The sequence below is a fragment of the Pyxicephalus adspersus genome, chromosome 2, assembly GCF_032062135.1.
Source record: "Pyxicephalus adspersus chromosome 2, UCB_Pads_2.0, whole genome shotgun sequence".
Taxonomy (NCBI): domain Eukaryota; kingdom Metazoa; phylum Chordata; class Amphibia; order Anura; family Pyxicephalidae; genus Pyxicephalus; species Pyxicephalus adspersus.
This window is the reverse complement of record NC_092859.1, coordinates 10,926,282-10,945,203: the sequence shown is the minus strand read 5'-3', so window position 1 is coordinate 10,945,203 and position 18,922 is coordinate 10,926,282. Positions and strand designations below refer to the sequence as shown.

Genomic DNA, 18,922 nt, shown 5'->3' with positions numbered 1-18,922 from the left:
TTACTCTTACTTTTCCTGATAGTCACAGAGGAGGTCAGCTATCACAGCCTTCATGTCTCTTTCAGTACAGTACAAGATTCCTTTAAAGTGTATGTAAACCCTAAAATATACCATATATACTAACATATATCTGCTGCATAATGACAAATACACTAACTGCAAAAAACAAAAAGGATTGATAGAGGAACTTACCAAAGCCCCAAAAGCCATGATTTTCAGTATACACTCCATAGAGAAGAGGGAGGTGAAGACAATGTTAAACGTTTTCAGGACTTGTTCATACGTACTGGAAAATTCATGAAACTATAGAAAAGACAGGCATCAGTCAATATGTATGTACTGTTGAAATACATTCAGTACTAACCTACGTATGTATGGAATATCTTTTTTTTTTTAATAAAGTACTTTGTTTAGGAATAAAAGGAACGGTCTCCAAGAGACTAGTTTAAAAATATGCAAGACTAGTAACAAAATCAATATTTGCACATCAGTTAAATGCTTGTCATTTATTTGGTAATTACCTTTTTATTTCTCTACAATTGCTTTTGAGTTTTAGGGTAAAAGAATGTTGAAATGATTATGGTATCTTTTATTTACTTAAAAAATGTACTGTGCAATTTTCAAATTAATACATTGTTGCTGTCTGTTGCCTTGCTGCTGTAGTGCCCCTTCATATAGATTGAGAGAACGATTGAGCAGCACCCCGCTGTTCTCTCTCCTCTTCACTTGTATTATGATCGTTTGTCAGACGAGCGCTGTACACACAACAGTTTCTCGTCTGATACTAGCCCTGAGGCCATATTCGGAAGAGAATCATCTGACGTGTGTACCTCCATGACCAAAAGCTGAATTGTTACCACTTGGCCCACAGATTGTCTGTTTAGCAACTTGCAGTATTACCAGTCCTCCTTTAGCCATGAAGATTCCACTTTTCTCCGCATCCCCTGCACAGACACTGAAGCTGTGCACAGCTGAAAGGAATTTAGGAGTATACGCTGCAGTGAATGAGCTGAATTTTGACCTTGACTTTGACTGTGATTGCTACCTGCCCTGACCACAGCCTGTTTAACTACTTCATCTTGATTTGCCATGTGTCCTTCCTGTTAGCCATTCCTACACCGAAGCTGTCTGATCCCTATCACCCCTGGTGGGGAGAGCTGGCGGGGTGCAGCCTAGTGACCTTCCTGCATCAAAGTAGTCCGGTGGCCACTAGGGTCACCTCCTCATCAATCCTTGCAGGGCTGAGGACCAGCAGCCATGTACACTCCGCACCCCAAGTAATCCTGTGTTACTTGCCAGGGGGGTGAAAGTACTTTTCGTGGCTTTTAGGTGGCTACCATTTCAGCATTTTTTGGTAATTAGGTTGAGAATGTGCTAAACTGAATATGTTCTACATAAAACCAACTAAAATATCAAAACAATAAAAAAGTGTGTTGTCTTGTGATACTCTATACATTTTATAAATAAAGTGCATTTGAGGCTCTTTAAAGGCAAACAGGATTTAACATCATCCATGCATACAGGCCTGAAAAGGACAGCTGTCAGGATTCATACATTATTAATATAATGTATTATTAATATTCTGTATGATCATGAATGTATGCAGAACAATCATAATGTACAGAACTTTTCAGGGTCCACTAGTCACTTAGGACTGTGGGCTTGGTCCCACCTCTAACCTATTTCTGGATGCATATAGAGACGCTCTAAAGTTGCTTTTTACATACAAAAGCTTCAAAACTAGAATCTTTCTCATGCAGAAAAGTGATAACCTATAGGTCTTCCACTAAACGCTAAACTATACAGGTGATTTTCAGTTAAGAAAACCATTAAACATCACCCAAGATTGTTGCATACTGCTGTCAATCACACTAACGTCATCCCATTTTAGTTTCTAGACAATCAAGTTTTGCCGCGGTAAACTGCACATGATCACACAATGACATCAATGCACAATTGGTTGTGGACACAGCAACAATCAAAATACTGGTCAGTGAAAAAGAGAGTAATAGACTAGCAAGCAGTTATCTTTAGTTATGTATCTCACAAGACTTAAAATTAGCAAAGATCTCCTTATTTGAGGCTCACGTAATTGAATACAGTTTGGCGTACACAGCTGGGGTCTCTACCTATGGTGGTCGTCTAACCCAGTTTATCTAACAAAGCCTATTTAATATTGCAATGCTCTCTTTATTGTCGCTTACCTTCATCATCAACACAATGGTATTCAGGGCAATCAGTGCCATAATTGTGTACTCAAAAGGGGGCGATACAACAAACTGCCACATTCGATACTGAAAACTTTGTTTGTTTTGGGGCATATGGCGAGTCAGGGGTTTGGCACTTATAGCAAAATCAATACAGGCTCTCTGTAACATGGGAAAAAAAACAAACAGGTAATACATGTGGTACACAGGGAAAGAAAACAATATAATGGAACATAACAAAAAAAAATATAAGAAAAGATTTGTTATCACAGTTTAATGAACTTGCCTAAGAATTATATACATACAATATATCATACCCAATGTATATTTGGGCCCTCCGTCCTGTTTATGTTTTCTATGCATGTTAAACCAGACCAAAAGTACGTTTATTTAAACCTTTAATGATATACATGTCAAGTGTCAAAGACTTAAAAAAAGTAAATCTTTTTTATAAGAAGACCCATAGCATGCCAAGTTTACTTATGTTACCAGATCTTGGGCTCTAATCTGCCAGAGACTTCATTAGGACAGATAGACTCTGTGAATCTGCTGTGTCAGATTTCTCTTGCAAAGTAGTTTTGGCTTCATTTCTGATTTTATACCAATTCATTTATAAGTAAACTATAGTGATTTGAGCTTCATCTTATTTACCTTTTTATTTTCTATATGAAATGCTAATCTTAAAAATATTGAAAAAGTGGTAGAAAACTGAAGTTGTTTTCCTTTTACCTTTGTCCCTTTGGCCTGGTATATATGCAGAATTTAGGGATTTATTTAGTTGGGTCTAGTTTACCCAAAACACATATTTCTTTCAAGGTAGTTGCATTACCTCATTTTTCTCCAGGCTGTACTCTTCCATCATTTTGTCTCCCTGTTCCTGGAAAGTAATGATGATCAAAGCTACAAAAATGTTGACAAAGAAAAAAGGGAAGACCACAAAGTAAACGACATAAAAAATGGACATCTCCATTCGAAATCCTGGCCTGGGTCCTTGATCTTCATAAGTGGCATCCACAGAGTGTCTGAGTACACTGCAAGCAAAAAGAGAAGAGTGGGTGTATGAGGTGTGGTGTTACCGCTTCAAAAGTAAAGTATTACTCTGAGATGAGGTACAGAATTTGACATTTCTACATTCTAACAGTTAAAATATAAAAGACATGAAACTTCTGTGCACTGCACTTCCTCCAAACCAAGCAGCAAAAATCTGCAAATTGACTCTGAAAAGACATGGGGAGTTATGGTCATTGCGCTGTTGTTAACGCAACCAGTCCTAACCCTCATCGTTGTTTTTTTTTAATATTATTATTCTCATCTTTTGCTCTGATGTTTAGCTGTTAATTCCACCATGTTTTATGCATATTTATAAATTGTTCTCTCTGTTTTTCTTATGTACTTTTGTATTAAAAATAAAACATAAAAAAAGAAAAGACATGAGGAGAAATGAACAGACAATTCAGCTCCACTAAATACCACCAATTAGCTCAAACATATACCAAATACATTTTAATCTTGTATTGAGATGTTTGCCTAATATTCAGCTTTGATGAATTTGAATCCCATTTCTTCATTTGTGACTACTGCCCACAAATGTTGATGTTGACTGGAAACATGTATGTGACAATTCTTCATATGAATATAACAAATATTCAAAATATATTCAACATGTTCCTTCCTCTAAAAAGTACACATCCAAAGCTGGCGTGTGTAACTTTTGTTTATATACAGATATTTATCCAAACCATATATATACTGTCACGCTAAGGGAGACAGGGCCACTAGGGGGCGCTACGGCTTGCACGGAGGCAGTGCGAGCCCTGAGAAGGGCCAAGGAGCAGAGATGCCTGCGCTTTAGAGAGGAAGAGGTAAGTGTGACATATACACACAAGAAATAGATATAAATAATTATATATGAAAATAAGTTCCAAATACTAACTCAGAAATAAAGCTTTATACCCCAATCAATAAACTAAAATTATTAAACAAAGATCAATACACCTATTCCACACCTTACCGAGAGTCAAGAAGCTACTCAGAATCAAATATACATAAAAAAAATTCCAAAAATTCACAATCTAGGGGGTGTAAAGTATAGTGAAGAAAGCCACTGATCAACAGACTGGCATTCCACCAGAGATCTCATTAACCTCTTCTTCCTTATCCAGACACCCTCAGGCATCCTATCCCTCCCAAGACCCTGAGGACCCAAAAGAATAGAAGACTTACACAGCGTATTTCATGGAATATTGAAATATTGGATCACTACACTGACTCAAAAGTGTAGCAAAATCACCCTTAACCATCATCAGAATCAGGTTTTTTGAACATGGATAGATTTGGATTTTTATAGAATTGTTATAGTTACGAAAGAAAAAAAAAACAGTTTTTCAGATTTCCTATACATCACTTTTTGTTGTCTTTCCACAATTCTATAAAAAAAGATATATGCTCTTACTCTGGCCAGCCCTCCCCTGTAGACACAGTGAAAAGGGTGAGCAGTGCCCACAGAACGTTGTCATAATGAAAGGCCCATTTCTTCCACTCGCGCTTTTGTGCCTTTACTTCATTCTTCTCATATACCAGGTACTCTCCCCTAGAGAGAAACACATAGAGACAATTACACAGGGGACAAGATCACAAGCCATAATTCATTTTAAATAAAATTGGTATTATTGGGATGGTTTCTCCAGGGATTTTCAAAAAAAAACTTTACAGGTTTGTAGGAATGATAATTTAACTAGATATTTCAATATAAAGAAGTAGCAGGATAAACTGGTTATTTAAAAGCAGTCATATCTTTCTTTCAATAGATCAATATTGGATTTTGGATACGTTACATAAAATATAATATACCACTGAATATAAATATAAATACCCCAATAGTTCCACCACCATTGACATAGCAGTACTGACAGTGTATTATCTTTTTACAGTGTAGTAAAGGTCTATAATAATGGAGAAGGAAGTTCTTTTATCAATTGAAATCCTCTTGTGAATATCAAATCTTGACATGTCTTGACATGCTTCAAGGACGAAAAGTTCACTTTATCAAGAGGATGGGGTTTTAGAAAGTTGGATGGATCATAACCCAAACTAATTTAACAAGATTTGTGGTCAAATCAAATAAATAGTTTTAAATAGTAGAAACAGGCTTCAGTTTATAGGATATTGTGTTCCAAATTTGACAATATCTCTAAAAGAGGAAGCCGTAACAGGGCAATGGATCCACTCATCCTCCTGATGCTGGTAGCCAAGGGAGGAAGAGAAAAGGAACTCTGAGGTAGCCCGCCCTACAGGATGTTGGATATATGCATCTTGTAGCAAGGGCTACTACAGAGACTTTTTTAATGTAAAATGCTTCGAAGATTGGACTTAATTTATATTTTATATCAGCAAAATGAGTACACGAATGAAAATAAAAGTGTTGTTGGGTTATATGGTGGAGAATGCAATAGCTCATCTCAGATACAGTAGCAACAAGTGCAAAAGTACACATCAGGTACAATGGAAGCGAGTGCAAGAATGTGCAATGGGTATAGTAGAGGCTAGTGCAGGATTGCGTAGCGCAGTGCCTTGGATGACTGGTTGACTCCAGGGTGACATCTATCCTGCGAATTGCTCTACGTGAACTAAAGAAACCAATTCCAAGGCTTAACATATACCATACATGAGAGAGTCTGGCCGGGTACTGCCCGAAATCTCACAACCCCAACAAATAGTACAACAAAATGGTCTCTCACCTGCAGTCTCTCTGAAACTCCTTTGATTCATCTGTGCAGTAGAAAAACTTGCCCTTGAAAAGCTGGACAGCGACCACAGCGAAGATAAACATGAAGAGCATGTAAACTATAAGGATATTGAGGACGTTCTTCAGAGAGTTTACCACACAGTCAAACACAGCCTGAAAGGTAGGAATAAGTCATGTCACAGACGATTGCAAGTATAATGAAGTGTAAAGTATTGTACTGCATTTAGGTGATTATTTTTGAAGCAGCTAGTGAGGTTTTTCAGATAATAACTGATTAAAATAGAATTAATTTCTGGTAGTTCAATGCAGCTGACTCACATAAAATTACACCAATATGTCACAGAATGACAAAACAAAAATAAAAATTGTCATAACTGTATTTATGTGAACCATAACCTAAACTTTACCATCCTAAAATATTAAAATCTGCAAATGGTAGGCTTTAAAAAAATAGCAAGTTGTATGCCTTGGTAAACTATTATTGTACTGTGTGTAGGCAGAAATACATACAATGTGGCAGGCATACTAAATGTTCATGCTCAATGAATATTTAAAATGGATCTTTGTGATCAAGAAAATAATACAAAGGAGAAGTGAAAGCCCTGTAGATAAATAGGTAAACTAAAGGTCAGTTACTATTGACACCAATGATCTTTTTGGCTATCTGTAAGGGTGATATTCTTCCCACTGGCCAGCAATGTAAGAGGAATTCTTCCTACTGACCATCACACTAATATACTGTGAGCTGTGGATATAGAATTTATAAAAGGGGTTCCCCAAAGACCTGAACATTTGTTTAAGGGTTCCCCCAAGTAAAAAAGGTTGAGAAAGGCTGATTTAGCTAAAGCCAAATGCTCTATAAATCATCGACTATTACACAGCCTACGAGTCCAATTTTTTCCAGAGTTTCATTATGTCTGGATTCTCAGAATCTCAAGTGGTTTCTTAGACCATATGCCAACCAAATTAAAGTGTTAACAAGTAAGATAAAACATTTTTCCACATGAACAATAATAAGACTGACTGGAATTCCACTGACAATGATTTAAGTAAAAACATATATAGCACCTTAGAATTACATCATTATTTAAAAAGTGTGTAGTGAACACCTAAATATGCAAATATTTCCCAATAAAAAATGTTTTTTAAAAAATCAGAATCAGGCATAAAGACACTGAATTGGCTTTTATTTTTCCTGTAAACAGTAATAAAAATAATGATTGTGGCAGTTGGTGACCCTGCACAGCAGCCATCCATTGGACTGGAATAAATCATATACATCTGAACACATTCCCACCTTAAGGACATTCTTCAATTGCATTTTTATTTTCCCTATAGAATACTTGTTAGGAGAGCGTTCTAGCAAGTCAAGAGTGACAATTCCACTGCTCTCCTTTATTATCTAATGATTGTTAGAAAATAAAATTAGGTATAAATAACTTTGTATTATTGGCAAGACACTTACCTTTAGCTTAGGCAGTCGCTTGATGGTCTTCAGAGGCCTGAGAACCCTAAGTACTCGCAGAGATTTGATGGTGCTGATGTCTTTTCCTTTACTTCCACCTCTGTTGGGACACCGAGAGGAAAAAAGAGAAAGAAAGGAGAGGAAAAGAGAAAAGAAGCAGAAGTAATCAAGAAGGGATAGTCAGGTTGATAGACAATGAAGAAGAGTCAGGTTCTCAGAGAAAAGAGTTACAGGTGTTAAATGATAGAGAGGATAAAGGGATAGAAAGAATAAAAGTTAGAAAAGGTGAAGTGAGAGACAGATTTGTGGAAAGGAAGCATGCACGTTAAAAATAGTAAAAGAGAGTTTAGTCAGAAAATGAATAAGGATGACAAGAGAGTAGCAGAAATTGCAGACAGCAAAGAGTATGGAAGAAGATGGAGAAGTGGAGAAATGCGGATAGAAGAGGAGATGAGAAAAAGAGAAAAGAATATTGTTAGCAGGGCTGGGTTATTTCATTCCCTAGTGCTTACATGTAGAATTCTCACAGGAGCATTTACCATCTGTTCTGATAAAATATCCTGCCCCTCTGGACTTAAATCTGCATTTCTGAACACATAGCAGGAATCCCTGGGTGTTTTCATTATCAGAAACCTTGCAGTGACACCTTATACCTGCTAGCAACAATCTCAGCAAATGTCAGATACTCCTGAGAAGTATCTCAACACTGCTTAGGTATGGCTGCCTACTTTTTTTTTTACTTAGCAGTTAGGGTGACAGTAATTACAGTTAACCATTTACAGTTTAGGTGGTGTATAAGCTAACAGAAACAGTGGATATGGCAAAAGTTCTCCAAGCAAGTAGAGAATTGCAACAATAAAACTGAAATTCACACATTTATAGTCATGTTTAAAGGGAAGTAAAGCACATGTGTCATTAGGTTCTGGGGAAAGTAGCCAAAGTCTCCAACTTATGTTGTATGTTAGTTGGGAAAGTGAGGATAATATCTTGCTGCAGAACTAATATACAGCACCTAAGTGAGGGACTGGCTGCTTCCATTAGAGCCTAATTACACAAATGTTTAACCTCGAAGGTCGCATTATAAGGCAATAGGGGGATGGTTTGATTTATATGCGGATTTCACAGGTCGGTGGCAAGAGCAACTGAACTTGTTAGCTGAACTCAGTCTGTTACACTTACGTTACACAGAGATCCATGTATTTTCCAGTCCACATTAGGTCTCCCTGTCCCATTGCTGCTCTATCTATAGGCTCATAAGGCATTTCTTAAAGTAGGCTTTGTATTTTGTTATCTTGGTGGTTAGTTATCTGATAGAAGCTACCTTGATAGCCATCTCATCTTCAGGATTGCTTACTTAGAACAGAGAAGCCCCAGCGAAATATATGCTGTAGAACCTTACAGAAAACATCTGTGCAATTTGTTTTCCCTGTACAGGGCTGACTGAGCAATCACGAAAAGAAATAGCAGACGTTACAGTTTTTAATGCATTGGACAAAAAAAGATTTGCCCCAATATGGCTGGTCTATCTTAAGGCTCTGTGTGACCCTTGTGGTTACAAGTAAATCTGAATATGTGTGCAAAGTGATGAAGAAGAAAGAGACAGACTAAAAGAGGACAAATGGACATTACCGCTGGTTGCTCCTGGAGGAGGCAGCCGGTGTAGGAATGAGAAGGAATTAATCACACAAACAGAGACATGACACCGCAAACAACTTCATTGTGCACATGAAACACCAAACCAAGTGAATGAATCATCTGTGGATCAGGAGACAGACGTCATGTTCAACCCTATCTTTGCCTTTTGGTGCTCATCTAGACCTTTGATGTGTGATATTAAGAGTGGAAAAACTGGAAGGACAGTAACAAAGAATCCATGTATGGAAGATAACATTAGCCTAAACCTCGTGGTTTTCCTTTCATCAAAAGCATTGGTGAAAACCTGTGCCAGTCCTGGTTATGTATTATTGATACATTTAGTTTTAGAGTATCCACTGGATGGAATATTTGGAACTTAAATTCAGCCCAGCTTACAATAGGCTGGTATGTTCTGTATTCCTTCCAAAAAAAACAAAGTGTGGTGCCACTTTCTCATCCTTCCCCCCCTCCATCTGTCATTTGACACAATCTAAGGACAGTAATCTGACGTCTGTACAAGGATTAGGTGTCTAAGGGCTGCACTGTGTGCAATTTACTGGCAGGTTCTGTATGCTTTTAGCTTTTGGAAAATGTATGTTTAGGGGGATTTTAATGAAGTTTGTAATATGCATTTATCTTTGCCTCTCAAAACTTCCCCAGAAAAGTATTCCAATTTTTAATTGAAACAAAAAAAAAACATTTCTAAAAGCAAAAAACATACAGGGGTATACACTGTATTGTTTACTGTGTATGTTTTGTAATACTGCTACAAAATATAAGCAAAATAATAACTAATTATTATTAATTATTAACTAGTAATATAACAGCACCATTCATAAAAAATGCACATAAACACAATATACAGTACACTAAAATGATGTCAGCCTAATACACCAATATGTTCAGACATCAAATGGTGTGCAAATGTCAAGCAATAAAAAAAGATATGCAAAACCACAAAAACTGTCAGTGATGAAAGCACAGACTTGCATGGCGGGTAGACATGCAGACAAGATTCAACTTCCTTTAGGGTAAAGATTTTCCAGAGCTCAGCAAATCACGCCATAAATTTGTAAGCTTGGCAGAGTCAAGCTTACAGGTTTATGTAGATAGAGTTAGTAGGGAGAGAGGACACTGCCACTGCTAGTAACATCAGGCTAAATTTGCTGAATATAAATGTGGGACAGCATTTAAACAAGCATAATATATCCTTATTGAAATGAAGAAAGCTATGGTATGTTTTTTTTATGATTGCTTTCAGAGGTCATGCATGCACATTGCTGATTCTATCTTCAGCATCTTAGTGATGCCTCGGCATCAAGATCTTGCCTGAACTGTATAAAATGTTGCATTGGTTTCCTTGGTAGCAAAGCGTGATGATATTGTAGTTTCCATGGGATCTCATACACAAATGATGGAGCTCAGATGCATGCATGAAGATGGCACCAGTGAAAGAGAAGAATGGCGGCAAGGTGTGACTAGGCAGCTTTGTAAATGTTTTGTGGTTATTGCATTGACAGGCATCAATCTCTGCAAATAATGTGTTTTTTTAAAGGTTAGTTATGTGCTGCAGTCCTGCTTTAATAATGTACATCAATATTTTAAACATTTGAAGATGTTGGACAAGCCATACATATGTCACGTTTTATTCTTAATACATTTTGTAATATAATTATCACACAATTATACCAAATATTTAGAATACATTTTCCTTTAAAGTAATCAAACCTGTGAACTATGGAACATAAATATCCTGAGATTTAGGAAACTTACGAGAAAGCAAATGCAACCAAAGCACCACAAACTACGATGAAATCGAGTATGTTCCACAGGTCTCGAAAGTAGGATCCCTGGTGGAGAATGAGACCCAGATCCACCATCTATGAAAAAAAAGGGATGTTGAAATCCAAGAAATCTCATCATCGTCGTCTTTAGCTTTCGTTTTTTTTCTGATTATCCTATATCTTTTATAGACCTGCCCAAAGACTTTTACTTTATGTTTTAATTTTATGTTTGTTTTTCAGGGCAAGTAATTTTCCCAGGGGAACACAGGCAGCAAAAGATGAACCTGTTGCCCATGGCATATGCTACCAATGGTGTTATTATTTTGGGGGTTAAAATGCTTGACTTTACAGTATTTTAGTTCAAGGCTTTTTTGGCGCCACCACACTCCCTAAGACCTCACTGTATTGGCTACCATACCCGACTTCAAGGAAACCATGGTAGTTATGCAAACAATAATATTATCTTACTTATCTTACCAAAATCATGGTCTTAGATCTCTGATATCCTAGCTGCATGTTCCTCACACTGCCTACAAAGTACTGGACCCCTGAATACATAATTATGTATATATATATATGAATAGGAAACCTTCAGCTGCTGTTGATCTTTTTTCTTACCTTAATAACCATTTCAAAAGTGAAGACACCAGTGAACACATAGTCAAAATAACGTAGTACCTGGGGACAGAGAAAAAGTCGTTAACATATTAAAAAGCAAACAGATACAGTAAATAATGTGTACCAAAATACAATAATAATTACTAATTACTAATACACTTCCCTACATCCTGGACTTTAAACACAGCAAATTTTTACATCCTCATTCTTTGTTTGAAAGCACTTTGTGCCCCCACAACCCATATCTGTTTTGGGTTAGGTAATTCATTACAGTGAGAAGGGGGTAGAGAACTGGCTACAGTGCAAACCTACTAACTGAAGTCAAATTTGGTACCCAGTTGGAGAGAGTGGGGGTGAAAAGTAGTCTCATGACCCCTGCATAATTACTCAGAGGACACTTGGGAGCAAAAGCTTAGATTTGCATCAACATTTTTTGTATTTGTTCACAACTGTGTAAAGTTTATAAATCTCTATTATACCTTTTATTAGTTAAACTCTAATACTTAACTTTCCAGTGGGTGGTGAGTCAAATCTTTGTTCAAGGACTTTGCGAAAAAACAGCGCCAAACCAGGGAACATGCTATCTGATGTACTTAGAAATGTTAGATAGCAGCAGTACCAACACTACCAAGATTTTACTTTTCGGCCTTCTTAACAAATTGGACTGTAGCATCAGTGTCATGTTAAGTTAATAAAGATGCAGAAGGTTTTGAAACAGTACATTTGGCATTATTCAGAAATATTATGGGAACATTTGCATATATTATTGGAATACATATCAATAGATCTCTGTTACATTGCCGTAATGTATTTCTAAGGTATACAGGTCCTTTAAGTTTGTGCGAGTAGGCATAAATATAGAAATATATATGGTTATATATAACCACTATTAAGTGCTATTTATATCCACCACTCTCAGCTTCTTTTATCCCACTGGGGCCAATGTTCCCATTATTTCAGTCAGCCTGCACTCTCCTCCCTGCATCTCTTCCTCTCCTCCTTCCCCATCAGAGAGTCCAATGCGCACAGAGACAGAGGAACTGCTAAGTAAGCAGGGCTGCAGGAGGGCTATGATTAACGGGCTGTCAGACCAGTGTACCTCACACTGGGTGCCCAGCACAGCTCTATTCTCCTGTGCTGATTAACTCTATCTGTGAAAAACAGTGCATGGCATGCTTGGGGTCCCTCCATAAATCTGCAGGTGCACCCTGCACATATTTTAGGCTTATACTCAGGAATATTTTCCTTACAAATGTTATGCTGTGTTTCTTGTATTTACAATCTGTATTTAAAGGCAGAAGACTCTTGATGGTGATAAGACTGTAGGAATAAAGAATGGTATTGGAGGACAGAGCTGGATAGTCAGCTTCACCAAAGTTACTGAATCAATAAATAATTCGGTAAGAGCTCATGCAAGCAAAAGCTGCAGACAGGTCTATGTCCCAAAGTATATGAGGTCAAAAAGTGCTTGATCGAATAAACCCGTCAAGGATGTATTTGCCATAAGACACTCGTGGACCAATGTACAAGGAAAGCAGGTAAGAGGTAGGTAAATTGATTGGAAAGGCACTCTTTAGAAAATTCATAACATATTTCTTTAAACCCACTAGATAAACAATCCATCAGTATACAATTTGTGACTCACATTGTTTCTAGGGGCCTCAGGAAACACTGGGTCCTCTGCTGCAAGGGCTATACTGCTCATGGCAATGACCAGCAGGATACACATTTCAAAGTATCGTAGGGTAACGATGTAATGACATAGCCGACGTAAACTGCAATGAAGAAGAGAAACAAGTAGGACCTTAGCAGTAGACAGTATGTGGGTTTTCTAAAGCCCCATATAGACTGCAAACGTGACTGGACAAGATAGACAATCATGGAAGAAACTGTGATCCAGCAAACCTTGAATGAAATTATTTGCTATTAGTTGGGAAATGTTTTCAATCCTGGACCAGATTCATCCCAGGTTTTTAAGATCACCGAGGTCCTCCCATAATAGTCTCCTCTTCTCCAGTTTTAGAGACCCTTTATGTGCACAAATAGGATCCCTTAAGATTGTATGTATGATGCAACCTCTTCACATTCTATCTTGACCCCAAAAAGCATCATATATAAATCAATGATTACAGCCAGACATACACATATTATATTATAAAGTAGTAGGCTCCCATTTCCTGAGACCTGTCATGGTGGCTTGATAGGATGACCATTCAGCACAGTACTATAGGAAAATCATGGAACCATTACCATGAACTTATGATTAGATGAATCTTTTTTTGTCTGATGGCTTTTGTGAGAATTGACCGTGGAGCTACTGTATTGCTACAGTACACTCAGGAATCCACACTTAACGTTGTATGGTGATCAGCTACTATTAAGCAATAAGACCTTTGTTCTCCACATAGGGTGTGATTGATGTAGCTACAAATCTGTAAACAGGAATGGGAAATCTAACTGCAGTTAAGTTTAAACAAAGACGATAAATGCCTGATAGGTGAGCCATGGCAAAGACTATATTGTAAACTTACGGATTAGTAGTTGATAAAATAAACATGGAGCTGTACGGTGGCATTGGCTTTGGACCCTTCCCACCATCATCATCATCTTCTTCTTCTTCTTTCTTCTCATCCTCTTTCAGAGGTAGTGGGGAGACTGCCACTGTTTTGTTAACTAAAAGAAGAGTTAAAGGAATACAGGCAGACAGTGAAATAGACACTTAGTACTGAACGAGGTAAAAGAAACAATGAAGAAAAAGGAACCAAGAAAGGTTACTTTTTTCTGGCATGAGCATATTTTCACTCTGATACAAAACAGTTAGTAAGAACAATAATAAAAATGGATCTGATGGATGATGACATAGTCATACCTTTATTGGCCAATACCTGGTCTGCAATGATTTCCAGTACAGTCAGACAATAAAGTTAGTAGTGTAACTTACTTTTGTTATTTACAACTATGAGACAACTACAGGAAGATGATGAGGATAATATATATAGTACATAAGTTTCTGAGGTGCCCAATGGATGTGTTTTATTTTGTAAATGTTATTTATGTGTTTTTTTGTTTTATGAAACTTCTTTGGTTTTTGCAAATAGCAAAACACTCATAAACACAGCTAAATACATTTTTCAATTTGTCTTTTGTGAAACATTTGTGAATTGTCGTATCTGCCAAACTAGTCATAATTTTGTCCAGCCACTATATAGGTTTTTGCCAGACATCAAAGCCAAGAGGGTGACCCCAATTCTTTGTCAAGAAATACAGTGGTGTTGACTGAAAGTGCAGCAAACACACTAAAAAGGTATGAATTCTGCTACACTGCTCTCCAGATTTTGTTTAAATCAGTTTTATTAAGTTTTCAGATAAAAAAAAAAAAAGGGTAACAGGTAAACATAACACATTTACCATCAACTATATAACACACACACCATAACAAACATAACATGGTAGGCTTCTAATTAACAGACATACAATACCAAAAGGCTGCATATACCCAAAGAAAAATAAATAAAAAAAATAAATAAAACAGAGAAACATAACAGTTCTAAAGGGATCAAATAGCACATGTTAAACCTGTGCAAAAACAGCTATATATCTGCTATTGGAAGCGTATGGCATAGGGTGAAAACCAATAGTCATAAACAACAGATAAGATAACAACACAGACAGATACATATAACAAATCAGCCCAGGGGGGAAGGGGGGGATGGGAGGGGGGGATGCCAAGCGGTACAAAGATATAGGAGGTATATATTGACCCTCAATACGGGGTTTGGAATCCAGCCTGTAAGCCTAGACATTAAGTAAGATAAGTGCGGAATCGGGAAGAGTCCTTAAACCAGTCCCAAATGGACCAGGTAATTCTAAATTGGTCCATTCTATCATCATCCTCTGCGGCTCTCCAGATTTTAGCACATAACTGGCTTCTAGTGCTGCCCTTTGTTTTCTCAAATGGAGCCTTGCTGCAAAGGTGATGACAAGAGACCAATAATATGTTTTTATTTAAAGGAACACACAACTGCATTAAAAAATGTACCTGTTAGTATTTCAACTTTTTTTTTAAGGAAAACTCTTAGCTGAGGTTTGGCAGTTCGTTATCAACTTAAAGTCAGTAAGAATGTTGGTGCAACATGTTGCATTCTGTACTTCCCAATTTTGGAGCATGGCTAGATTTGTGTAACCTTTGTGCACTATGATGCAATTTATCTTCTAGGCTGACTTTCATTGTGTTATAAAAATAATCAGGTCTGGGGAGATTTTCCTTGCTTCACACCACTTTGTCACTGACTCCTATAAGAATTATTTAAATTACAATGTATGCAAGTTTTCCTAGAGCATAAGCCCATAACATAGATCACCTAAATGCATTAGACATTTTTTGTCTAGGAAAACAGCTGTTACTGTTATATATATACACATATATACATATATATAAAGTCATGGTCAAAAATATTACAGTCATGGCCAAAAATATTGTCACCCTTGTATTTATGTCTAATAATGCACCATTTCTCCCAGAAAATTGTGACAATTACAAATGCTTTGGTAAGTTTTTTTTTTTTTATTAATAATCTTGCAAAGGGTGTGCTACCAAGTATTAGGTTGGTGGTGCCAGTAATTTTGTCCAGGCTATTTTTGATGTTCTGTGTGGAATGACTCAGACAATACCAAAACATTTGTTATTGCAACAATTTTCTGGAAGAAGTGGTACAATTTTTGATATAAATGCAGGGGTGCCAATATTTTTGGCAATGACTATATATATATATATATATATATATATATATAGTCATGGCTAAAAATATATAGTCATCTAGCTGGATAATCTTGACACCAAACTAAACCCAGACATCATCTACACTACACACATAGATGAATCAAAAGGAAAGGAGTGCAAGGTTCTCTTTAGCAAACAGCCACAGCCTGAGTAGAAAAAGTTTGTTATCTATAAGCATGCTACATCGAAGGACCCTTGCTCTCTGTGGAAAAAGTGATCCCTTTGTGAAGGTCTGGGATGCCTCTTTCTACAGAATTTAGTGTTACAGTCCTCCACTATGCCATTGCATGTTACTGTCACTTGCATGGACACTCCAGCATTTTCATATTCATAACTAGAAATGAATGAGCTGTGAAATAAATCCTCACTAACCTTTGTAAATAAAGGTACTATACAGTAATTTATCTCTGATGATCACAAGGACTCTCAAATGTGGGGTTGTACTTTTTAAACAGTTTATAGCACCTGTTGGCCTGCTGCCGAAGAAACAAATGAGATAAGCTGCAATTGCTGTTGTGAACTCAAATATTTTACTGATTGCTGCTAATTGTTTCACTCCTCGGTGACCCTTTTGTGTAAAATCAGAACTAAAATTGCATTGTTTTGTGTGTGTGTCTGTGTGTATCAGCTCCTTTAAAAGAAAGTAGTGCATTAGTAACATACTCATAGGAACCAAGTACACGCAGAAATAGGACAATAGAAGTGAAATACATTACCTTGAGAAACAGCATTCTCTACTGGTGCAGGGAAAGGTGGTGTAATATCTACTGTTGTCTGCTCAAGAGTTTTAGTCACTTTGGAGGCATCGGTAGGGTTACTGAGTGTCTGGGCAGGATCTGGCGCAGTGGGGGGAGGGCCAGAATTAGTGGGGAGAGGCGTCCGTCTTGGAGCAGAATTAACAGTGGGAACACTGTTGTTATTGGCGCAGTTGGTGTGATTGCCCATTTTGGCTGGGCTATGGTTGATGCCTCCTCCTCCCCCCATTGGGGGTTCATTGGTTGCCAACTTGTTGTTGCGGATGTTGTCCATGTTTTCTGGCTGCTGACTTTGGTTCTCCTGGCGAGATCGGTCCTGAATGGGTCTTGTGGTGGAAAGACTTGGGCCAGAGCTGGAAGGTGGAGCATTAGGATCCCTGCAAGACCAAAAAAGAGTTACATTATTATTAAGAAACTGAGAGAGAACTTTAAGAATATAGAAGTCTAAGTCCGGTTTTACATTAGGACTGCTTTAAGATAATAGGATGCACAGGAAAGAGACTTAATAGGATTTTTTCTTTATAAAGTAATCCATATTTAACTTTTTGGTGGTGAATCACATTTTTATATAGTAGCCACAGCTAACTAAAGTGCTGTATTCCCCCTCTAATTACCTTTTTTTTAAGACTTTATGAAGAACTCATTTAGGCCAATGAGTTCTTTCAGGCCAGCTGTGACTGTGTAAGAACGAAGCCCTTCCCACCAGGATCTCCAACAAAAACAAGTGAACCAATCAATAACTCACACTTGTGATCCCATTACTTACTTCCGTCTCCGGTGTCTTCTCTCTCTGTCGTCTCTCTTAACATCATTCTCATAGGTGGATTGTGCAGTGTGACGATGCCGCCTTCTCCTTTCTCCATCAGGCCCTTCACTTTCCCCTCCACCACTGACTTCCCTTGTTCTTCCACCCTCCCTTGCATGGCGAGGCCTCCTCTCTCCTCCTCCGCCTCCACCCCTACTACCACCTCCACCCACATATTCTTGTTCTTCCCCTGTTCTGCGATGCACCCGGTGTCTGCGGTGATCGTTGTCCCCACGTGGCAGAGGAGAACCACTCCTGCTCTCTTTACTTCCTCCACCTCTGTGCCTCCTGGGTGGATCTTGGGGTGGTCGCACACCTCCATCCACTTCCCCTGTCCTGTCCTGAAGACCCATGTCTTGACCATCACGAGTAATTTCCTGTTCTTTGCTTCGAGGACGGCGGCCAGGTTCCTGACCCATATCATATGCCCGGCTTGCACGCTCTTGGAACCGCGCTTGTTTGCGCAGATAGTCTTCTGCCCGTTGGTGAGAAAGACGCTGTTCCAAAGGAGTTTTGCTTTCTCCTGGCCGACTTTTGTTGGTGTTGTTGTTACGATTTTCTTGTGGATCTACGACCAGTGGCCGGTCAAGGTGTGTCTTAACATCTGGACGCATAAAAGACAGCTTCCAACGCTCTTCAGGATCAAGCTCACTATACAGGGCCTCCCGGCTGTTCATCAAATTCTGCCGACGCATTTCAGTTGTACGCTGCTCCCAGACAGACATTGAGATCTTCTGGTTCTTCTGTTGCTCTTTCCTATGAGTGAAATACACATTTTAGAAAAGGAACTAATAAATATATAGTTTTGCATTACCTATATATATATATTTTTTTTTAAAGTGTTTTTTTTTTATACCCATGCAATTTATTCCTTATGGTGTCCTTAGATGTATGTGGGATGATATTGCTTATCTTTTTAAGAATATTAATAGATGGTTTAAATGCTGTAGCCTGTCCAAGCCACTTTTCAGGTCTAAAAAGCTTGATCAAGCTATGAAACATCTTCAACATTAGAAGAAAAAGTCTAGTTTATTGTGATTAATTGCTACCAGATTTACCATGACCTGGATGAATGAGAATCTTCACAGATGTGTTTTAAAGCCCTTCTTTACAACTGGGAAGCATACA

The 18,922-nt window shown here is 37.8% G+C and overlaps 1 protein-coding gene across 1 annotated transcript in view; it reads right to left on the bottom strand.

Moving 5' to 3' along the window:
• CACNA1A (calcium voltage-gated channel subunit alpha1 A) overlaps positions 1 to 18,922 on the bottom strand; it is a 132,248-nt gene that overhangs the window by 65,429 nt on the left and 47,897 nt on the right. The window contains exons 18-29 of the mRNA XM_072399471.1: positions 17,756 to 18,550; positions 16,951 to 17,366; positions 13,986 to 14,127; positions 13,100 to 13,229; positions 11,455 to 11,514; positions 10,826 to 10,932; positions 7,418 to 7,517; positions 5,945 to 6,105; positions 4,660 to 4,797; positions 3,037 to 3,238; positions 2,205 to 2,369; positions 193 to 303 (exon numbers count right to left, since the gene is read on the bottom strand). Of these exons, the coding sequence (XP_072255572.1) occupies positions 193 to 303; positions 2,205 to 2,369; positions 3,037 to 3,238; positions 4,660 to 4,797; positions 5,945 to 6,105; positions 7,418 to 7,517; positions 10,826 to 10,932; positions 11,455 to 11,514; positions 13,100 to 13,229; positions 13,986 to 14,127; positions 16,951 to 17,366; positions 17,756 to 18,550 (2,527 nt within the window). The remainder of the gene's footprint in view (positions 1 to 192; positions 304 to 2,204; positions 2,370 to 3,036; positions 3,239 to 4,659; positions 4,798 to 5,944; positions 6,106 to 7,417; positions 7,518 to 10,825; positions 10,933 to 11,454; positions 11,515 to 13,099; positions 13,230 to 13,985; positions 14,128 to 16,950; positions 17,367 to 17,755; positions 18,551 to 18,922) is intronic.